Source organism: Aegilops tauschii, chromosome 7, assembly GCF_002575655.3.
Source record: "Aegilops tauschii subsp. strangulata cultivar AL8/78 chromosome 7, Aet v6.0, whole genome shotgun sequence".
NCBI lineage: Eukaryota > Viridiplantae > Streptophyta > Magnoliopsida > Poales > Poaceae > Aegilops > Aegilops tauschii.
In genome coordinates this window covers 41,509,587-41,533,036 of record NC_053041.3, presented here as the reverse complement: position 1 = coordinate 41,533,036, position 23,450 = coordinate 41,509,587, and the positions used below count along the sequence as shown (strand labels likewise).

At 50.1% G+C, this 23,450-nt stretch overlaps 1 protein-coding gene across 1 annotated transcript; it reads right to left on the bottom strand.

Annotated features, from left to right (window-relative positions):
• Positions 1-22,379, bottom strand: LOC109756162 (uncharacterized). The gene is made up of 16 exons (XM_073505833.1): positions 22,252-22,379; positions 21,912-21,996; positions 19,911-20,838; positions 19,524-19,835; positions 19,301-19,487; positions 18,897-19,018; positions 18,725-18,789; positions 18,572-18,659; positions 18,495-18,531; positions 18,129-18,438; positions 17,951-17,996; positions 17,451-17,541; positions 16,700-16,844; positions 16,480-16,545; positions 471-504; positions 1-188 (listed from the first exon to the last, which is right to left on the bottom strand). Exons 1-16 carry the CDS (start codon positions 22,377-22,379, stop codon positions 1-3), a joined length of 2,832 nt encoding a protein of 943 aa, XP_073361934.1.
• Positions 22,380-23,450: the final 1,071 nt, after the last annotated feature.

The following is a 23,450-nucleotide window of genomic DNA, read 5'->3' as shown; positions in this document are numbered from 1 at the left end:
CTAGGCGTTTACGGCAAAGGCTTCATCATGCTTCCCGCACCTAGTTACCACTTCAATGCCATCGTCATTGAAGACGATGACCTTCAGCCTGTCGGGAGTCAGTAGCGTGAAGGTCACAATGTAGCCTATCTTGATAGGATGGATGGCAGCGAAGGTGGCCCAACCAAGATCGAGGGTGACCCTACCGTTCAACAGCCGGACAGTGACCCTCCAGGAGCAGCCGGTGTAAGTCTTCAGCTTGAACTCCTGCGGCACGGACGGGAACTACTTCGTGAAGTCCAGCGGCATAGGTATGGCCTCGAGCTGGGGGGCCATGATCACCTTGCAGAAGGTGGTTAGACCTCCCACCTCATGGTAATGGCCGTAGTTCCGGAGCTTGCCGCTGGGGGGCTTCTCCGACACATCTTCCTCTGTGGCCGGGCTCTAGATGGGCATCACCTCTGAGGGCGGCACCACGTCCTTTCCCTTGTCCACCACCTCCTTTCCTTTGTTCTCCGTGTCGATCTGCATTATGAAGAGGTTCAAAGGCTGGGTCAGGATCTGCATTATGAACCTTGGAAAATCGCCATTAAAATCTATGCTTGTGTGCCCCTTTATTTACCCACTGTGAGGGTCACCACTTACCCACCACCTCTCTATCTTCCACTCTACCACTAACCCAATGCCAAGAATCCCAACCCCAACCCCAACACTTCCCTTGCGGCATTGGATGGAGGGCTTTCGTCTTAGGGTGCTCGCTGGGTGACCGCACCAAGTTTGAGAACACCATGAAAGTGTGCTCAAACTTTAGCAGCATGGAAGATCTACACCAGGAGTCAGACGCTGCGTTGAAGAAGGTGACGCCGAAGGAGTTGAAGACATAGATTCTTGACCCAACGAAGGGCGCTATATCAGTCGACATACTTCACTGGGCCATGAATCAGGCTGAATCCAGCGATGCTGGACAGAGGGAGAGTGGGCCAAGTACAGATAGTACCAGGATCCTCATGACCATTCTGCCAGCGTGTACTTCACCACAAATATTGTGCATAGTGAAGAGGAAGAGGATGATGCAGTGGCGATGACTATGAGGGCCCCGGAGCCAGGAAACCGAAGCATGCGAATCGAGGTGGACTCCGGCGAGGAAGAAGAGATGGTGGTGCAGGAGAAGACTAACACCAAGGCCACCCGCCGCTCCAATCGCCTCCAGGTTCCCCAAGGCTAAGATCTCTGTGTACTATGTAAGATGAACCCTAATCCCCATTCTTATTGTACTCAATCCGGATTGGGAACCTCATATCTATTGGTAGTCATGACGATGCTATGATCACTTGTATGGTGTTTACACCGATACCCCGTTCCCCTAACATGGATCGAATCTAAACTGGAATCGAATGCGAAGTAGTAGGCAAGGAGGGGAAAAATAGCTTACCGCCATTGCCGAAGTGCTGCTGCTAATGCCGGTGAAGGTGGCCGGAGGTCGACTTGCTGTTCTCCTATTTGCTTCACAGTCCCGCCGCTGCCGTCGGTGAGAGTGGGGACAGGGGCGAGATCAGTGAGGGAATGTGAGGGTAATAACTGTCGGCGCTTCGGGAAGCAACACGGCTTATCGAGGGTGGCTCCTCGCGTGCAGCCCCTGCTTCCCCACGTGCCTCGCTCGGGCCTCGTTCGCGAGAAAGTGCCGATTCGGGCGTGCCTTGCGAGCCAGGCCCAGAGGTGCTTTAAACTTCGTGCGATGCAGGCCCAATAGTGTATGCTAGCAACCAAACAGCCCAGTTTCTTCCTGCGCGGGCCTGGTTGAACCTTATGCGTGCAACCAAACGCGTCCTTAGAGTTGCAACACGACAGTAGAGTCGCATGCTCCATAGCACACAAATCGGCCACTTGCAGATGTAAATGGCACCATATCAGGCAATTCTTTCATGGGTATTACCAGAAAAGTTATATCTCCATATCTGCAGATTGAACTTGGAAGATCCCTTATCAAGTGTTTATTATTTTTCAGTTTTACAATATCCTTAGTATCCAGAAAACCTCCTTTACTGTTGAAAATACGCCTTAAAGCTTGAGACGGCGAACTGTTGAGTGTTTGTTGTGTGTGACATGTTAAATGTTGTGAGTTGATCAAACAGATCAGTACAACGTTAAGTTGTACATTTTGGAGAAATTATATATATGATAATATACACTGTTTTGGAAATATTTTTTGAAATTTACATTTTACAACATCTTGGTACAAAACTTGTCCTAATGTACATATGAACTGGTACAAGATCATCTAGAACAACATACACAACAATGGGCTCATCTGGTGCGTGGTGGTCCTTGCCCTTGGGTGGACTCTTCGCTGCAGCGTCGGTGGCCTTCATCTTCGCCCAGTATGTCTTGACACGGGCTAAAGCCATCCGTGCACCTTCAATGCACGACGACCGCTTCAAGGCGTCGATACGCGGCACCGCATCAACAAGTTGCTGCAACATACCAAAATAACTATTCGGAATTGGCTCGGTCGGCCACAACCGGACCACGACGTCCTTCATGGCAGATCCGGATATCTTATGGAGCTCTGCCCATTGGGCCATCTGTTCGTTCAGTAGTAGCGGACGCTTTGGCAGGCTAAATTGTAACCAGGACGGCCTTTCGGTTTCACGCCCTTCTTGTGCTTGGAAAAACTGCATCGCATCGGAGGCACTCTTCGGCAGGTCCAACAATGCGTCTGGAGAACTCCACACTTGATTAAGCGGGGCATAATTCGGATCGCCGAACTTAGTTTGTAATAAAAAGGGCTTACCAGCCGCGATCTCCCCAGCTTGCCGGATCTCCTCCCGGGCCGCCCTAGATTCGGACCGCGCTTCTTTCGCCTCTCGTAAGGCCTTGTCAAGATCAACCGTTTTGGCTTTATTATCCTTCTCGAGAAATTCGCAGCGGCTAGTGGCATCCTTTAGCTGAAGCGTCATCGTGAATATTTTCTCCTCGTATTGGCTCTGAGCTGCCTGTTCGGCCTTCAACGCCGCAGATGCCTTTTCGGCAGCCGCATTACTAATCATGGCCTACTCCTTGGCCCGGGCTAGCTCATCCCCAAGGATCTCAACTGCGGTGGCACCATCTGCAGTCACGCATATCTCAGTATACTATTCTTAGAGTCATGCTTATACTATTAGCATGTCCACATAATGACTACCCCAAAAAAACATACCTTGCGCGTCGTCAAGCCGCTTGTTGATAAGCGTGATGTCATCATCTGCCTCATCAATCTTTCGCTGTAGATCTGCAATCTCTGTAGTTCGGGCAGTAGCCAGGGAGGTGACAGCCTGTGTTACAATTAGTCAGATTATTCCCTGATCATATCTTTTTGATCCTCTGGTCGCCTCCATTGGGAAGCCAATCAGAGTCTCAGGGGCTACTATCTATACACGGGTGCATTTTGTGAATAAAGCACAATTGAAAACATTACATTACAAACCTCAAAGCCTCTTAGTAGGCTCGTGAAGGCTTCATTCAATCCGCTTTTCGCGGATAGAACCCTTTCAACCACTGTACGCATTAAGGTGCGATGTTCCTCTGAGACGGACGCCTGACGCAGCATGTTCGTCAATATATCCGGCGCTTCTGGATCACCAGAAGCCGTTGTCGGAGTACGGCCTCCCTTCAAAGGGATCCGTTTATTCGTCCCTAGCGTCGTCTCCAGCTGTGAGCCGGATAGTTCGGGGCCTTTATTATTGGTCCCCGAACCCTGGGTTACCGAAGTATCACCTTCGGGTTGTGTCTTCATCACCCCTCGCACCACTTGTTGATCAGGAAAGACCCTCCGGGACGACACCTCAAAGTCGTCCACCTTACTGGGCGAGGAAACCGGTGGAGGTGTCTCGCTTTCCATCATCTCCGGAAGAAGATCTCCCGAGGAAGAGGATTGGTGAAGAAGACTGTTTGCCGAGATGCAAAAACATATATTCTAGATGTTACCTTGGTAACATGAAAGGAACGGGATATGTTTGAAAACATCCTTGTTCACTTACGATTCGGCTAGAGGCTAGTCCTCATCGTGGGACTGTGCGACGATGTCGTCCTCCAAGCCCGAGCCGCCCGACAGGGGCACCTTGCCTCGCTTAGGAGCCCTTTCCTCCCAATCTTCGGAGACAGCCCTTTTCTTACCATAGGGAGAAGAGATGTTGGCTTCTCCTCCGCTCTTGTCTTCGGACGACGGAATTTTAATTTCCTTGGACATGGTATCCGGTGTACCTTCGGGATGGAGGCCAATTTTGGCCTCCCGCTCTCCGCCTTGTCCTCCTTCGCAGGCATCTGGTATGGCTGGGGCCAGCATCCTTGTTAGTACGGGATCCACTGAATCTTCCGGGAGAGGGGCCGAACACCTAATTCGCTATTCTTTCTTTATCCAGCCCTGGAAAAAGATGGTTTGTTCGGTATCATATTACGGCATACATGGCCAGAAATTATTCGGGAGTCGATCGCTTACCGGGGTATCCGGATGGTTGCAGTCAAGGCCGAGGTTCTCGGTGGTGTCCGGCCACTGTTTTCATTTCCCGAAAAACAGCTTCTACATTCGTTTGTGCGTAGTGCCGTAGAAGTGTTGGAGGGTCTGTGGTCCTTCCGGATTAAACTCCCACATGCGGAGAGACCGTCACTTGCACGGCAGGGCCCGGCGGACCAACAATACTTGAATCACGTTGACGAGATCGATGTCCTTCTCAAGGAGGCTCCGGAGGCGGCTCTGTAGAGTCTGCACTTCGTCAATTGATCCCCAGTCCAGCCCCTTATTAATCCACGACGCGAGCTGTAACGGAGGGCCAGATCAAAACGTAGGTATAGCTGCCCACTTGGTACCGCGGAGTTCAGTGACGTAAAACCACTCCCGCTGCCATAGGTTGGGAGTTTCAGTAAAGGCCCCTTTGGGCCAGAGAGCATTGGTAAGCTTGCTCACTGTAGCACCTCCGCACTCTGCTTTTTCCCCGTCGACTACCTTCGGCCTCACACTAAAGGTCTTGAGCCATAAGCCGAAGTGTGGGGGAATATGAAGAAAGGCCTCGCACGTGACAATGAACGTCGAGATGTGAAGGAAAGAATCTGGGGCTAGATCGTGGAAATCTAGCCCGTAGTAAAACATGAGCCCCCGGACAAAGGGATGAAGAGCAAATCCTAGCCCTTGGAGGAAGTGGGAGATGAATACAACCCTCTCGCCGGATCTGAGAGCAGAAATAACCTGTCCTTGAGCAGGAAGTCAGTGGGGGATCTCCGCGGTCAGGTATCTGGCCGCATGAAGCTTCGCTACGTCCTCCTCTGTAACAGAGGAAGCCACCCATCGGCCCTGTGGGCTGGGTCCGGACATGATTGGGGAGCTTGAAGCATGGAAGTCGAACCTTGGGTGTTAGAACTCGAGGTTGGAAAGGCTGAGGAGAAGTTTGGCGTAAAAAGAGACGTCCCTTGGCTCCTTTATAAAGGCAACGGGTATCGGACGCCTCCTCCTAAGCCTGAAAGCCTGCCTATTCCTAAGGAATCATCCCAATGGGACGGTTGGATTACCCACGTTCGCATTAACGAGAATCCCGTAATAAGGGGACACGACCTCTGCTTCGACAAGACGTGCCAATAAAAATCGCGCCTCGAAACGTGGAACGGCAGGACAAGAAACGGTTCGAAATAATGACCGACGGACGTGATATCACATTACAAAAAAGTTGTCAGCAGATTGGACTCATGGAATATCAAACTCTCTGCGGCTGTGTGCGGTACTTATGTTGAAGATCCGGACACGCTCGTTGCGTCCGAAGACTATCTTGGGTATTCGGAGAAGGAACCCGCCTTGCAATGCCGAAGACAATCCGCGTGCCGGACACCTCGTCATTGAAGCCTGGTTCAGGGGCTACTGAGGGAGTCCTTGACTAAGGGGTACCCGGGCGTCCGACCTGTTAGACATGGGCCGGACTGATGGGCTTTGAAGATACGGAGACCGAAGACTTTCTCCCGTGTCCGGAGTGGACTCTCCTTGGCGTGGAAGGCAAGCTTGGCGATCAAATATGAAGATTTCTTTCTCTGTAACCGACGTTATGTAACCCTAGTCCCCTCCGGTGCTTATATAAACCGGAGGGGTTTGTCAGTAGAGGATCCATATACAATCATAGTCAGACAGGCTAGACTTCTAGGGTTTAGCCATTACAATCTCGTGATAGATCAACTCTTGTAATACTTATATTCATCAAGATCAATCAAGCAGGAAGTAGGGTATTACCTCCATAGAGAGGGCCCGAACTTGGGTAAACATTGTGTTCCCTGTCTCCTGTTACCATCGACCGTAGACGCACAGTTCGAGACCCCTACCCGAAATCCGCCGGTTTTGACACCGACACCCATGTAAATTTCATCCGCTGACCGCATGCAAGTTAACTCGGACTTCTGCCTCATCACGATTTTATCTTTCCTTGTACGTAGTACGCTGCACCCTATCCGATGAAACCTGCTGCCTTGACCTTCCTTTGCGTCAGGCTCCTACCGAGACCGGTTGCCACACGCCTCCTCATAGGCTCCAGCGGCCGTCTCGCGTACGAACGCCAGCAACTGAACCCTGACTTTCCTCTGTCCGTGTACCTCTGGAAAAAATCCGCCGCTGTATCCGACGACAGCTCCAGTCTCTGATCTTGGTTCTTCGTCAACTATCTGTAACTTGCCCTATCGTGTGTACTCGTTGTACACCAACCCTGCCGAAACAGACGCCACCTTGCGCATCATCTATACACGAGCCGTGTCGTACCCTGGCCACCCGCGTCGCCGACACAATCCATCCGCAGTGCCGCGCCGCCGCCCTTGTACAACACCGATCACATCATCTCGATGCTCTCACACTTCGATCTATCCGGCCGTCCCCCACGTCTGGTCGCCGGTCTGATCGCTAGCCGAATCCGCCGCCTCCGCAATGTGTTCAACAGCCACTACGCTGGTCCGATCGCCACGTCTAGTCGATCCTTACTGACCGCAGCCCATCGAACGGTCCAGGCATCCTGCCCGAAGTGTCCGACACCACCGACCGCCTCCGCAATCGCCGCCATGCTCCACCTTGCACCAATCGGATGTTCCATGGCACCCGTCGAGCATGATTCTCGTACCTCCGGATGATCTTCCGCATAGCCTTCTCGCAACCTTGTTCTGAAACCACTTGTTAGAATAAAACGCTAATGCAAGATCATAGAAGACACACAGAGGCACGATATTTGTTAACGAGGTTCACCGATATGGGTACATCCCTGGGGCATGACTACGGACGGTCCTCCCCAAGACACCGCAACACCGGCCGCCCGGGCGCCGGCACAAGCCGTCGGTTCCCCCACGTACCTATTGCTATCAAGTCGTCATAGGTTACAACGTGTGGTGCCCCTCCGTATATAAGAGGTCTATTCCTACACAACTCGTACCTAACCACACCAATTACAACTCCAAATCCAAATAACCCCTTGCGTACGTAATATATTCGACACAGATATAACATCCACCATGTGTTTCCACAGGTGGATCACCTTGGCACCTTGCCATGGAGCCTGTGCTTCTGCAGGGAGGAGAGCATGAAGTTGTAGGCGACCGGCGGTACCACGCCGCGCTTGCGCGTCGCAGCGTAGAAGAGCATCATGTCACCATGCCTCCCCCGGCGCGCGTACGCACACAGCAGGGTGCCGCACACCACCGCGTCCGGCTCCACGCCGGCCTCGAGCATCTTGAGGCGTTGCCGTACGCCCTAAGGAAGATGGTGCAGGCGACCATGATGGGCTCGTAGCACAGCTGCTAGAAAATCAGATGAGGACTCAGTTGGGAGCAAAATTGGTGAGGATTCAGCTCAGAACGTTGCAGGTGGATCAAGAACATCGCCTCGGGGTGCTTAAATCAGTGAAATTTTGAAATAATCGGATCAAATGCTGTGATTATTTGGGGATTTTTTGTCTGTACCTGGAGCTTCATCCAGGAGAAGAAGTCGTGGGCTTGGCGCCACCCCCGCTGCTCGTGGAGGACGACACACATCTCGCGGAACGTGAGCCTGGCGACGAAAGAGACCATGGCCTCTCGCATGGTGGAGCCGCCGGCGCATGTGCGGGACGCCGTGGCGCGTGTGGCGCGGGCGGCGGCGACAACGTGGCGGAAGTGAACATGGCCGGCGCGGTTATCCTCGTCGTACCGGGCCATCTGGCCCTTGGTGCGGCGCACCCAATGGGGCGATTGGGCGCCGGCGCCTCATCGTAGAGGACCCATCGTTACGGCGGTGGGCGGCGTCCCCGTGACGATGAGGAGGAGGAGGGTGCGCCGGAGGAGAGTGACCATGAGGCGGCGCCGTCATCATCCTCCCGGTAGGAGCAGGCGACGGAGACGGCGGCGGTGGGTGCGGCCAGCAGTGGAGTGTGAGGAGGAGGAGCAGAAGGCACAGGCGGCCTGGACGGACGCGGGAAAGCCAGGTGATTACGAGATAAGGTTAGATTTCTTCTCTCTTTTTTATCTCTGGGTAAATCGGGTGGGACCCACCTGTCAGTCTTAATGTTACTGTTTGGTTCAGCTCTAACAAAGAAGAACTAGTAGTGATTTTTACAAAAATTTGGGAAGACAAGGATGGGCAACAAATTGACCCCAATCATCTGTGCAGGTTGCAAAACCCAAATGATATGTCAACACAACAATGTAGTTTCCTTTGACTATAAACCCAAAGGTCATATATTAAGTATCACATACCCTTACAAAAACACTCGTTTCAAAAATACTTTCAAATTCTTAGAAGTAAGGAAGTCCTCTTTTTTCTGCATCTACCAGCGGTGCGCCGTGAGCATATCTTCTTGTCGTCATCTCTGGGCCTCCGTCTGAGCGGAGCAAATTTGGTGAACCCAGGAGCTTGTATAAATATCAACCTGAGTTGTCAATGTAGATCAGAAGAGCCTGCGACAGCGATCTGCGGAACAAATCGCTGTGAGAGAGGGCCTATAGAATGCTATAGGTCAGCCCAGTATGTACTCTAAGGTCTTTGTCTGGTCGATATTTGACTAGGCAGTAAATATATGCGCAAATAGGCGGGGAGACTACGAATTATACTTTTAACACTCAGAGCAACTCCAATGGGGCGACCCATTTCGTCCGCCGCCGTCCGTTTGGGTCGCCGCGGATACAAAAGGCGGCCAATGCGCCGACCCAAACGGACACATGTCCGCTTTTCGTCCGCGGGCGATCCATTCTCGGCACATTTTTGAGCCGGATTTGCGTCGGCGCGGACACACGATGGACGCGCACACGCTTGCCTTCTCCTCTCCCCGGGCCCGCTGGTCGGTGGCACATTGGCCTCCCCCCTCACCCCCATCCAACAGCAACCCTAGCCCGCCTCCTTTGTTGCCGACGCCGCCGCCCATTTTTGCCGGCGACTCTGCCAGCCGCCGCCGCCTCCACATCCGCCCAGCAACGCCGCCCACTCCCCCGTCGCCCGCCACCGCCGTCTTGCCTTCGGGGAGCAGACTGCTTTCCACCCCCGCTCCACCCACCACACAGCCGCCCGCGACCAAGAAGCCACCTCGCCGCCCCGGCCAGATCCTCACCGGCACGCTCGTCGGACGCCGGCAGGGCAGCTAGCTGGTCCGTGCGCGCCGTGACTCCCCTCGCCGTCCGTCTCCTTCGTCGACGCCCGCAAGTTGTTCGACAGTTTGCCAAGGTACAAAATGGACTCTGCCGACGAGTTCTTTTTCGACAATTTCCTTTGCGACTCCGACAATTCGTCGTCCGACTACGAGGAGGAGATATTGGCTGCCGTGTTGGTCCATCACCACCTGAACAGCCAGCGGTCATTGTTCCGTGGCTCCATTCCGGGCCACCTTCCGGCGTTGAATCGCAACCGAGAGAGCGGGCATTTCCTTCTTTGGAAGGACCACTTTGATACAACAAACCCGTTGTTCAAACATCAAAAATTCCGCCGCCGTTTCCGTATGAGTAGGCATCTTTTCAACCATATTAGAGAGGGGGTGGTCGGCTATGATGACTATTTCGAATGCAAAGAGGATGCCGTCGGCAAGATTGGTTTCTCCTCTTATCAGAAATGCATTGCCGCCATCCGAATGCTTGCATACGGAGTGCCTGGTGATCTCATTGACGAGTACGTCCGTATGAGCGAGTCTACATGCCTAGTGTCCCTGTATAAGTTCTGCAAGGCTGTTATTGCTGTGTTTGGCCCTGAGTGCTCCAGAGAGCCGACAGCTGAAGATACAACCCGTTCGTTGGCGATGAATGCCAGTAGGGGCTTCTCAGGGATGCTTGGCAGCATAGACTGCATGCACTGGGAGTGGAAGAACTGCCCTTCTGCTTGGCAAGGGCAGTATAAGGGCCATGTCAGGGCTTGCACTGTCATACTAGAGGTTGTGGCGTCTCAAGATATCTATATCTGGCACTCTTTCTTTGGCATTGCTGGATCACACAATGATATCAACGTGCTTCAGCGCTCGCCGGTGTTTGCTAGGCTTGCCGAAGGCAATAGCCCACCGGAGAACTTTACTGTCAACGGCAACAACTACGACAAAGGATACTACCTGGGTGACAATATCTATCCTCAGTGGACCACTATTATCAAGACAATACCCAACCCTGTCGGAGACAAGAGGAAAAGAATTGCCCAAGAGCAAGAGAGTGCTAGGAAGGATGTCGAGCGTGCCTTTGGTGTTTTGCAATCTCGATGGGGCATCGTTCGATATCCTGCTAATACCTGGAGCACGCAGAAACTGTGGGAGGTGATGACTGCTTGTGTGATCATGCACAATATGATTGTAGAAGACGAGCGCCCAGAACATCTGTACGATCAAGGGTTTCAGTTTCAGGGTGAGAATGTTGTGCCTGAGCATGGAGGAGCGGCAACGTTTGAACAGTTCACCCAATTTCATCAAGACATGCGCGATTGGGAAACTCACGTACAACTGCAAAATGATTTGGTTGAGCATATGTGGGCTCATGTTGGCAACCAATAGATATATCTTCTTTTATTTGTTTGCAAAACTATGTGAAACATTTTTATTTTATTCGGCTTGTAAAACTATACTATTTTATTCGGTCTAAACTATGTTATTTGATAGTATGTTTGAATGCAATCATCAATGTAAAATTAGGCGGCCAGCCGGCCACGCCGGCACATATGGGTCGGCGCGTTGGGCGTGCTGCCGACCCATATTAAAAATAGGGCGGACGCCGGGCGGGCGGCCGACCCAAAAGAACAAAAAGCGGACAAATGCGCCGTCCGTTTGGATCGGCCCGTTGCTCTTAGTTATATATAACATAACAATGATGATGGCGAGGTCAAATATCAATGGAGACCAGGTGGCCCATGCCCGGTGACGTGGCCCTTGGCCTGGCACGTGCCGACCTGGTAACTATTTGGCCAATTAGAGGTAACTATTTCTGCAATAGTGTGACCTAATAGTTTAAATATTAATGAAAAAATGAATTTCATTCTATCTGTATGTGCTACTGTAATAATTAAAATAATTTGACCAATGGATAATTATTTTGCTATCTTCTACAATTACTAGAATTCGGACATATTTTGTTTGACGTAAGAGTGTCTGCTCACTCTTATTTATTCATTTTAAAAGGAGGATAACATCTGACCTCTGCATCAAAACGATGCATGCAGCAATAAAAGTGACTGCTCACCTATGTTACCGATTTGCCGTGCTACCTCATAATAATGAAAGATGTCCGCATCAATAGTTCTCATATATATCTTTCTTCCTCCCCCTCACAAGCCAGTAACCTAGCTAGTGTTTTGTCTTTCACCTAACAGATATTGTCACACTCTCTTTGTACGTTTGGTTCTGATAAATTACTCATAGAAATGAAAGGCATTGGGAACTTCTTCGACAGTGCATCTTCAAGCTGAAGCTACGAGATTCATGGTCTTAGGTTCATCAAGGACGTCCCGGACACAGGTCTCCAGAATCTTTCTATTGCGGTACCTCGAATAGCCTCGAGAGTTCCGCTTTGATCTGAAGGGAGTCGTCACCGGCGATCTATCATGCTGCTGCAGAGCGCCAGCACAAACGTGCGACCCGTCTGACTACTTTCCGGCTAGCTGAACCTGGAGCACTGATCATCCTCCTCTGGCCGGCTTATCATCTAGTAGCACGAAGCGAACCTTCGATTGGTAGCTTAGCACACACAGGCACGCTGAAACGTAGAAAGTACAGATGGTGGTTTAATTCTAGCTGGATTTTCCCACGGCCAGCTAGATGTGTTCAAGGGACTTGACAGAATTTTCCGTGTAACCTGAGCTTCTTCCTTGATGCTGAGCAACCTCCCCTTCTGCTTGCTCGCTCTCTTGCCGCTGCCAGCTAGCTGTGTACACCCGCAAGAGTAGCACACTTGTACTTCAACTCTCTTTTCTATCTATCAATGAAATAATACACAACCTTTGCGTATTCGCGAAAAGCAATTTCCGGTGGCCATGCTCCCCGCAGGTGCTGAGTTGAATGAAAGTTGTACTAAAACGTATTGATTTGACCTGCAGCGACTTGCAGAATAGCTGCTAGCTTCATATGCATACTCCATCCGTCACATAATAATACTATAATATAATGCATATTCGTTTTCATAAAAGTTGAAGTTCACACAAGTTCAAAAGAACTGAGTTTGTAAATTTTGACCAAGTTTACAGATAAAATTACGTATATCTACAATACCAAACATATACCGTATGAAAATAAATTTAATGAGATGATATTGATTTTGATATTTATACTGATAAATCATTACATAAATTTGATGAAAGTTTCCATATTTTGACCTATTTTTAAACCTAATGCGCAGTAGATTTTAGGAATACTTCTCCTCATCTCCCATGTGAAGATGAGCCAATCAACCAATCCACAAGTTGTGCCAAGGTCACACTGGACTCCCCGCCCTCGAGCAGCACCTCCTTGCCCTGCCGCAGGGCCGCCAACGTCTGCTCCCAGAGCACCTTCCCGCCGTCAGACTCCATCACCCACCTCACCCATGATGCCACCTCATCGGCTTCGACCACCTCCTTGTGGTACCCTTCCACCGCGACAGCCACCCCCAACTCTTTCTCCAGGTAGACCCTGATAAGTCGTTGCCCTGCGTAGAGCGGCCAGGCCCGCATGGGCATGCCGGCCATGACCGACTCTAGCATGGAGATCCATCCCAATGCGTCACGAAGCAGCTCACCGCATCGTGCTCCACGTCATGCTCTGGCGCCCACGATTTGACGACGAGACCTGTGCCCTTGGTCCGGGCCAGGAAGCCCTCCAGGAGGAGAGCTTCGAGGTCAGGCGACTCTCAAGACTTCCTCGCTGGGTCGTCGCTGGGCGCTCTCCGCACGACCCATCACTAGAAGAAAAAGGGCCTAATGTGAAGCACATTAGTCCCGGTTTGAAACAAAACCAGCACTAATGTGTCCATTAGCGCCGGTTCCAACGGCTAGGCGGGCGGAGCTAATTAGTACCGGTTCGTGGTGAACCTTTAGTACCGGTTCGTGCCACGAACCGGTACTAAAGATGTTGTGATAGGCTGTGGGCAGACTGGGGCACCACCAGCACCTTTAGTACCGGTTCGTGGCATGAACCGGTACTAGAGCTTTTTATTTGTTTCATTTTGCAGCTGGTTTTTAGTCCCACCTCGCTAAACGAGAGGCACTAGCAGCGGTTTATAAGCCCTGAGTGCAGAGACGATGAAGGAGAGGCGCAATGCTCACCTGCACGCGTTGCTTAGCTTCAGGCCTTAAGGAAGTGGTGTAGACTACACGGAGCTATATGGGTTTCGGACGAAAACTACACATAGCTCCATGCAGTCTACACTATTTCCTCAAGGCCTGAAGATAAGAAACGTGCAGGTGAGCATTGCGCCTCTCTTTCATTTTTAATAACTTATTTTAACTCCGGATTTTTTGTGCCTTCATTTGCTATTTTTTATGCATTTACTAATTTGTTTTGAGCTAAGTGACCCTGAAATTGAAAACCATTACAAAATGAACTCTGAAAAGGTTGAAACATGGCATGGTATCATCATTTCACACGCATAGCATGTGCAAAAAAGTATATAGAGGGTTACGGCAAAAACTGGATGCACTTCGTGTATAAACTGGACAATCTCTTTCGAAGTATCAGGGTTTAGGACGAAAACTCATCTGTTACACGGGCTATTCAAAATTTTAATAACTTATTACAACTCCGGACTTTTTTTGCATTCAGATGCACCATTCGAATCCACGTCATCAACTTTCAACCCTTTCTGACATAATTTTCTATTTTTGATGCATTTACTAATTTGTTTTGAGCTAAATGACCCTGAAATTGAAAAGCACTACAAAATAAACTCTGAAAAGGTTGAAACTTGGCATGGTATCATCATTTCACCTGCATAGCATGTGCGAAAAAGTAGAGAGGGTTATGGCAAAAACTGGATGCACTTCGTGTACAAAATAGACAATCTCTTTCGAAGTATCAGGGTTTAGGACGAAAACTCATCTGTTACACCGGCTATTCAAAAATTTAATAACTTATTACAACTCCGGACTTTTTTTGCGTTCAGATGCACCATTCGAAGCCACGTCATCAACTTTCAACCCTTGCTGACATAATTTGCTGTTTTTGATGCATTTACTGATTTTTTTAGCTAAATAACTCTGAAATTGAAAAACACTACAAAATAAACTCTGAAAAGGTTGAAACTTGGCATGGTATCATCATTTCACCCGCATAGCATATGCGAAAAAGTAGAGAGGGTTACGGCAAAAACTGGATGCAATTCGTGTACAAACTGCACAATCTCTTTCGAAGTATCACTTGGTGCATTAACATCAAAGTTTTGCACTTGGGATATTTTTATGTAGCTTCATCCCGTGGGCGAACATGATTTTTGGAGTTATTGCCCCTCTTGTCTAGAGCGTTTTTGTTTAGTGAAGTTGGCAACGTTTGTGTGATGTGCATTTGAAAGAGAGAAATTCCGTAAAACGCAAGTAAGATAGGAATTCATGCAAAAAATTAATATAACAAGAGTTTAAAATGTCGCAAAGATTTGCCATTTTCACTAGTTAAGTGGAAGATACCAGCCAAGAACAAACATAGATGAGGAATGCGCTGCGAATTCATTCAGAAAAAGTATGAAATCCTGTGAGGTTGTATATATGGAAATTCAGATGGAATACAAAAACCACGAAGGAAGAGACGGGCGCACCTATGTAGTACTTGCCGCGTGCAATAAGAATCACACTGTCCACAAACGGAGTTGAATGGGTCGTACAAAGTGTGGCCCATTAAAAGCTGGTACAAGGTTTTCGCAAAAATGAAGTGTTTTATTTAATTCATATATAATTATTTTGACAATAAAAATTAATTATATCAGATTTACATATAAAATATTCACACATAGGAAACATAAAGGAATGTCCATGTACTTTCAATAAAGGTTCACGTATTTTAATTTAAAAGTTCCACATAATTAAAATCCATATAATTTAAGAAATATACATATCTTTTCAAAATGTTTTCCATATTTTTGAAAATTGTCGTGTAATTTCAAAAGGTGTCCACAAAACGTAAAGGCCACATATTTCTAACATTGTGGAGAGTAAGTTCCTGTATGTATTTGACTATTGGAAAATTGAGATCAAGAGTCTTGTAGCATAAAAGACTTTTAGGGCGTGTTTGGCAGCCGTAGCTGCCGAGCTTGGCTAGCTCAAGACTGGCTCACATGAGGCTGGTTGAGCAAATGCAGGCCGAAAACAACCTCTGCATATTGTTTGGTTGCCCACATTTAGTTCTCACGCATTAGAGGATAGCTTAGCGCATGGTGTTTGGTTGCCCGCATTGTCTGAACTTACACATAAGCATGTAGTTTGGTTGCATGCAACCCTTGTTGTCTAATAACCTCTTCGACGTTGTGGTGAGGTTACCGGCACATAGCAGCGTCCGGAAGAACACACACAACAGAAGATAGTAGTAAGCATAAATATTGTGCCACACATAAGCAGATCAGTTCAAACATATTACTAAGCAGTTCGATATTAAACTAAAGAGGCTGGAGCATACGATAGGCTATCCTAGGCATTTACGGCGAAGGCGTCATCATGCTTCCCGCACCTGGTTACCACTTCAATGCCATCCTCATTGAAGACGATGACCTTCAGCATGTCGGGAGTCAGTAGCTTGAAGGTCACCATGTAGCCTATCTTGATAGGATGGATGGCAGCGAAGGTGGCCCAACCAAGATCGAGGGTGACCCTACCATTCAACAGCCGGACAGTGACCCTCCAGGAGCAGCCGGTGTAAGTCTTCAGCTTGAACTCCTGCGGCACGGACGGGAACTACTTCGTGAAGTCCGGCGGCATAGGTATGGCCTCGAGCTGGGGGCCATGATCACCTTGCAGAAGGTGGTTAGACCTCCCACCTCATGGTAATGGCCGTAGTTCCGGAGCTTGCCGCTGGGGGGCTTCTCCGACACATCTTCCTCTGTGGCCGAGCTCTAGATGGGCATCACCTCTGAGGGCGGCACCACGTCCTTGCCCTTGTCCACCACCTCCTTTCCTTTGTTCTCCGTGTCGATCTGCATTATGAAGAGGTTCAAAGGCTGGGTCAGAATCTGTATTATGAACCTTGCAACATCGCCAATAAAATCTATGCTCATGTGCTCCTTTATTTACACGCTGTGAGGGTCACCACTTACCCACCGCCTCTCTATATTCCACTCTACCACTAACCCAATGCCATGAACCCCAACCCCAACCCCAACATTTCCCTTGCGGCATTGGATGAAGGGCTTTCTTCTTAGGGCGCTCGCTGGGTGACCGCACCAAGTTTGAGAATACCATGATAGTATGCTCAAACTTCAGCAGCATGGAAGATCTACACGAGAAGTCAGACCCTGTGTTGAAGAAGGTGACGCCGGGGGAGTTGAAGACACAGATTCCTGACACAGCGAAGGGCGCTATGTCAGTAAACATACTTCGCTGGGCCATGAATCAGGCTGAATCCAGCGATGCTAGACAGAGGGTGAGTGGGCCAAGTACAGATAGTACCGCATCCTCATAACCATTCTGCCAGCGTGTACTTCACCACAAATACTGTGCCTATTGAAGAGGAAGAGGAGGATGCGTGGAGATGACTGTGAGGGCGTCGGAGCCAGGAAACCGAAGCATGCGAATCGAGGTGGACTCTGGCGAGGAAGAAGAGACGGTGCTGCAGGAGAAGACTGATACCAAGGCCACCCTCCGCTCCAATCACCTCCAGGGTCCCTGAAGCTAAGATCTGTGTGTACTATGTAAGATGAACCCTAATCCCTATTCTTATTGTACTCAATCCGGATTGGGAACCTCATATCTACCGGTAGTCATGACGATGCTATGATCACTTGTATAGTGTTTACCCCGATACCCCGTTCCCCTAACGCGGATCGAATCTAAACTGGAATCAAATACGAAGTAGTAGGCAAGGAGGGGAAAAATAGCTTACCGCCATTGCCGAAGTGCTGCTGCTGATGCCGGTGAAGGTGGCCGGAGGTCGACTTGCTGTTCTCTGATCTGCTTCAAAGCCCTGCCACCGCCTTCAATGAGAGTGGGGAGAGGGGAGAGATCAGTGAGGTAATGTGAGGGTAATAACTGTCGGCGCTTCGGAAAGCAACGCCGCTTATCGAGGGTGGCTCCTCGCGTGCAGCCCCCCCTGCCCACGTGCCTCACTCGGGCCTCGTTCGCGAGAAACTGCCGATTCGAGCGTGCCTCGTGAGATAGGCCCAGAGGTGCTTTAAACTTCGTGCGACGCAGGCCCAATAGTGTATGCTGGCAACCAAACAGCCCAGTTTGTTCCCGCGCGGGCCTGGTTGGACCTTATGCGGGCAACCAAACGTGTCCTTGGAGTTGCAACACGACAGTAGAGTCGCATGCTCCATAGCACACAAATCGGCCACTTGCAGATGTAAATGGCACCATAGCAGGCACTTCTTTCATGGGTATTACCAGAAAAGTTATATCTCCATATCTGCAGATTGAACTTGGAAGATCCCTGATCAAGTGTTTATTATTTTTCAGTTTTACAATATCATAACATACATGCAAAAGGAAGATACCTGTGATGGTTGCTGTTGATGGGCACATGATATGGTCGTTATTAAGTTGATTCCAACTTTGATTCAACCTTCAGACTTCTCAAGAAAGAGGCACCATGTAGACCGATGGCTTCTAGCACATCCCCAGCTTCAGGCTCCCTGCCTGAATGCACATAGAGTTGAAATGTAGCACTCAGGATGAAGCCGTTAGGTTTCAGTGACCTGCGTATTGTCTCAAAGAGCGATATGCCCTCGTCGACGCGGCCGTGCTCAAGGTACGCCCTCATCATTGCCCGGCAACAGGCCAAATCGACAGCCACACCAATCTCCTGCATTTGGCAGCAGATCCTCTGAGCTTCATCTATTTGGCCTTCCTTCAGAAAGGCGAAAATGAGGTGGCTGAAATGGGGGCATGAAGGGGTTATGCCGCTGCTCAGCATCATCTGGATGGCTACCTCAGCTTTGGAGTAGCATCTACTTTCTCAGTATGCCCTGATCAGTGCGAGGTATGTCATCGAGTCAGGAACTTGACCTTGTGATTTCATCTCTTGGAAAACAATCTCTGCTTTATCATGCAGCCTGGAAGTAGCATAGGCATTGATCATGGAGTTGAAACTGGTCTGCACATTGATTGCAAGTTTCATTCACACTAGTCAATCTCAAGTCAGATAACATAGAAGCATACCTTTCCAGGCATGATACCAAGTTCCTTCATTCTATTGAATAGTAAAGACGCATCCTGATGCCTCCCTGCATAAATTGAACTGAATAGTATGAACAAGAGTCGAGGAAAAACTCGTCGAACATGACATGGGTAATGTTCTTTGATTCCTCTACGCAAGGTTGAAGGGACTGACCAGCCTTTCCATAGAAGTTAAGCATGTTTGTGTATATCTTCTCTTCGATCGGTAAGCCTAGTTCTTGTGCAGAAGTAAACATTTCAGCAGCCTTATCCAGCTTTCCTCCTAGGCCATAGACACTGAACAAGAAAACTAAAGCTAATGACAAATTGGTCTCAAGTCTCAACACAAACATAAAAGAGAGAAAATAATAATTGCATACTTCTATCTCCCATTTTCTAAGTGTTAGCAGGATCATGCACCTTATCATTATATTGAATGTCTGCAAAGAACGGGGAACGCCAGAGGATATCAAGCGATCATATATGCTGGCTGCTTAGTATAGTTTGCCTGCTTGGAAACTAAAGCTGTAGCAGTTAGCCATGGCATCCTTGCCCTAAAAATCTTGCTTCCCACCTTACCAGTTCGAAAAGATGTTTATCCAGACCTGACTAGAGCATCGACTTGATAAAAGTATTGTACACGACGGTATCAAGCTCAACTTCACCATTGAAGCTGCATGTATGATGTTCTCTGCCTCCTGAAATTTTGCTGGGAGTAATTTTGCTATGTGAGTATACACGGCAGCGAAACGCCTCACCAAATTTACTGCACAAGGATGGGTAGCAGTTGAAAAAAAATTACCATGTTTGGTCAGGTGATTGACAAGTATGCTAATTGTCACAACATCTTTGCTTTGGCCTTGATCAGCCATTTTCATAATGAGATGATACGCCTCCTCGATTTTGCCGCACTTGCATAATGCATCGACCATGGCATTGTAGACAGGCCCTCCTACTGGAAACAATGTCGATGCCGACTCAAACAGTTCCACGGCTTGCTGTAACTTCTGTTCCTGGCCATATTGGACCATCAGAGTAGCTGTTGCAGAATCTTCAGGCTCCACTACCAATTCAGTCAGCTGTTCATGAAGGAATTTTGCCTCACATGTACTCCCTGCAGAAAAATATATGAACAGCAGTGAGTGACAGTATACTTAGGCATCATCAATGTAGAACCTAGCTTCCTCACCTTCCCTAGACAATTTTCTGATCAATTGGCACGCGATGGATGAACCCAGAGGTGTGTGCAACAAGGATCTGAAGGTCGTGTCCAACGTTGAATGGTCAGTCTGACAACCTAGTGCCTTCGACGAACTATCTTGTTCCTGCATCACACTGGTTCTGCTTCTAGCATACATCTCTATCATAGAAACGATTGTCGAATTCTTCATGGTCACCCCTTCATTTTCCATCTCTTTCAGTATCTTATCCACATCGGCGATCATCCCGCTTTTGCAGGAAACTTTCATTACAGTCATGCAGAGGGCCTCATCAAGCAGGATATCTTCTTTTCTCATCTTACGAATGAATGCACTTGCCTTCTCTAGCTGGCCCAGCTTGACATATAATCTCAGCAAGTCGTTGCAGCAGAACACATCAGGGAGGCCATATTTGCACAGAGCTCTGAAGGCATCTTCAGCTGCAGCTATGTCTTCCCTCGCGACATGGCATCGAAGAAGAGCGCCGTAAGAGAACGGCAACGGCTTCACATTCCTCGACCTCATCAATCCAAAAACTTGCAATGCCTTACCATAGTTGCCAGCATTCATGTGAACCTGAGCCATTGCCACATAAGTCTGCTCAACACTCAAAAAACACATATTGTCGATTTCCTCGAAGGTGCGCTGCGCATCGTCGTAGAGCCAGATCTTACCATAGATCCTAATGAGGATCCCATAGATGACCCCATCAATGACAACCCTGCTCCGCTCCATCTCCGAGAAGCGCGAGAGCGCCTTCGAGTAGTCCTCACTCTTGTCATAGAGTGCCAGGAGGGATGCACATGTGTCGTTGCTGGGGACAATTCCATGGGCTCTCATCTCCTCATAGAGCCCCACTGCCTGCTCCATTCTGCGATGCCTAGCACTCAAGCTGATCAGGCCACTATACGTCGACTCCTCCGTGACAAACCGGGACGTAATGAGTATATGTGTTTGCATATTGTGTATTGGGTCTGCCTTTTAGTTCCTTGTATAGTTGAGGTTCATGATCCACTTTTGTACATCATATATACGTGCCTATGCACGAAGAGCAACACATCGTGCAATTACAACATCATATATGGTATCCGTTTTTAGGTTCTAACCCTAGCCTTCCACTGCCGCCGCCGCGCACCTCCCCTACGCCGCCGCCGCCGCCGCCTCACCGCCGCCGCCCGCGCGTCTTCCACGCTGGCTGCCGCTCCTCTCTGCCGCGCGATAACCATCCGCGCCGCACGCCATGCGCTACCCATCCGTGCCGCACGCATCGCCAGCCTGGCCTGCCGCACGCGCTACACCGTGCCGCCTGCCCGATTCTCGTCGCTCCCAGCCGCCCGCGCCGCTCGCTATCGCGCATCGCCCGCTAGCCGCGACCTCGCACGTACGCATATACGTGCTTGTACAGCCGATCGATCGCTAGCTTCGTCTAGCTAGCTTCACGTCTAGGAAATCCATCCAGCAGCCTGTTTCCGTAGGTGGTGCCAGATAGCCCCGCCCGCCCGCTGCTTCGCTCGTCCCGCCGTTAGCCTTCGCCAAGCCGTTGCTGCTACCGCGCGTATCACCTGCAGCCGCCGCCCAACCGCCTCGCCAGCCGCTGCCACCCGCGTCATCGAAGCATCCACGTACGGGGCTTCGCTCGTGTACGAGTCTCCCGGGTACTGGTGGGAGTCGTCAACGGGCCAGCACTCGTCCGCTGGTCAGCAGCCAGACGGCACCCAGCACCTGCAGCATCTGTCAGCGGGCCCACAGGTTTTTCCGGCGGCCATCCGGCCTACCCGGCACCGCAGTTGCAGCCGGGGCTGTATGGAGCGTACCTACCACCGCCGTTGAGCGGCGGCTACGGCTTCCCCTTGGAGTCTCTGTCCCCCTCGCCGGCCCTGCCGCCGGCACCCTGGGACCCGGTGCTCCTCACCGGGCTGCATGCCGCTCCTACACCGAACAACTACCCTGAAGGTGGTGATTGGTACATCGACACCGGTGCTACAGCTCACATGTTTGCTCATCCTGGTAACCTTGCCTCCTTCACTCCTGTCTCCACCGACCACCGCATCATTGTCGGCGACGGTTCCACACTTCCTATCACACATGTTGGACACACTTCTTTCCCTTCTACTTCTACTCCATTGTCTTTGTCTAACATACTTGTGTCACCTCATCTTACTAAGAATCTCATTTCCGTTCGTTGTTTCACTCGTGAAAATCTTGTTACCGTTGAATTTGACGAGCTTGGTTTTTGTGTCAAAGACGCTCGAACCAGGATGGTACTTCACCGATGTGACAACCCTGACGAGCTCTATCCAGTGCGCTCACCTTCATCCACCACCACCACACCGGTTGCTCTCTCCGCTGGCGTCAATCTCTGGCACGCTCACTTGGGTCATCCCAACCCCGTCACACTTCGTCATATTCTTAGGAGTTTTAGTTTTAGTTGCAATAAGATCGAGGATCACACTTGTCATGCCTGTCGAGTCGGCAAACATGTTCGCCTGTCATTTAATAATTCCACCACCATTGCTTCTTCTCCTTTTAAGTTGATTCATAGCGATGTGTGGACTTCTCCGGTTCCTAGTAACTCGGGCTATTTATATTATCTGGTCATTCTTGATGATTATTCTCATTATGTGTGGACTTTTCCTATGCACAGAAAGTCGGATGCACTCTCTACCTTGACGGCTTTTTACTCCTATGTCCGCACGCAGTTTGGGCGTCCCATCCTTGCGCTTCATACGGACAATGGAAAAGGGTTCGACAACCTCACTTTCCCCACCTTTTTGTCGCATCCCGGCACAGTTTTCCGCCTCACATGCCCGTACACTTCACAGCAGAACGGTCGAGCCGAACGCGTCATTCGCACTCTGAATGACTGCATTCGCACGCTCCTGTTTCATGCCAACGTGTCGCCTCGTTTCTGACCAGACGCACTCGCCACTGCATCACTTCTTCTTAATATTAGACCCTGCCGCCCATGATGGAACTACGCACCTCACCATCTTCTCTTTGGTACGCCCCCGTCTTATGACGACTTGCATATTTTTGGGTGCCTTTGCTATCCCAGCACTGCCAACACTGCTTCTCACAAGCTTGCACCTCGATTTGTCGCTTGCATCTTCATCGGCTACCCCTCCAAGTCCAAGGGATATCGGTGATACGATCCCATCTCCCACCGTGTGTTCACTTCCCAGCACGTTTACTTTGATGAGCATGTGTTTCCGTTTCACCAGGTACCCCGGTTGTTCCTCCCGCCACTGGTGACACCGGCTCCTCTATGCCTCTTCCAAGGCTCTCGCGCGCCTTTCTTGGCCCGCCCCTGGCTTTGAGGTGCACCCCCGCATGCGGCGCCTCCTACAGCCGCGGCGCTGGCGCCCCCGGCCCCCGCGGCTCCTCCGGCGCCCGTGGCCCCCGCGCCCCCCCCCCCCCCGTCGCCCCGGTGCCCGCGGCCCCCTCGGCGCCTGTGGCTAGTCCGGTCACCCGCGCTCGTACGGGCGTTTTTTGCCCGAGCTCGCGCTACGCCTCGGATGACTACGTCAATG

Bases quoted from the DNA above. Each gene is read 5' to 3' on its own strand.
- LOC109756162 (XM_073505833.1), bottom strand. From the start codon at position 22,379: ATGACAAGTGTGATCCTCGATCTTATTGCAACTAAAACTAAAACTCCT. The intron at 17,997-18,128 runs GTTGAATCAAAG...ACACTTGATCAG, and splicing joins CTTTCTTGAGAAGTCTGAAG to GGATCTTCCAAGTTCAATCT. The intron at 17,542-17,950 runs GTAATACCCATG...CTCTCATTGAAG, and splicing joins ATGGAGATATAACTTTTCTG to GCGGTGGCAGGGCTTTGAAG.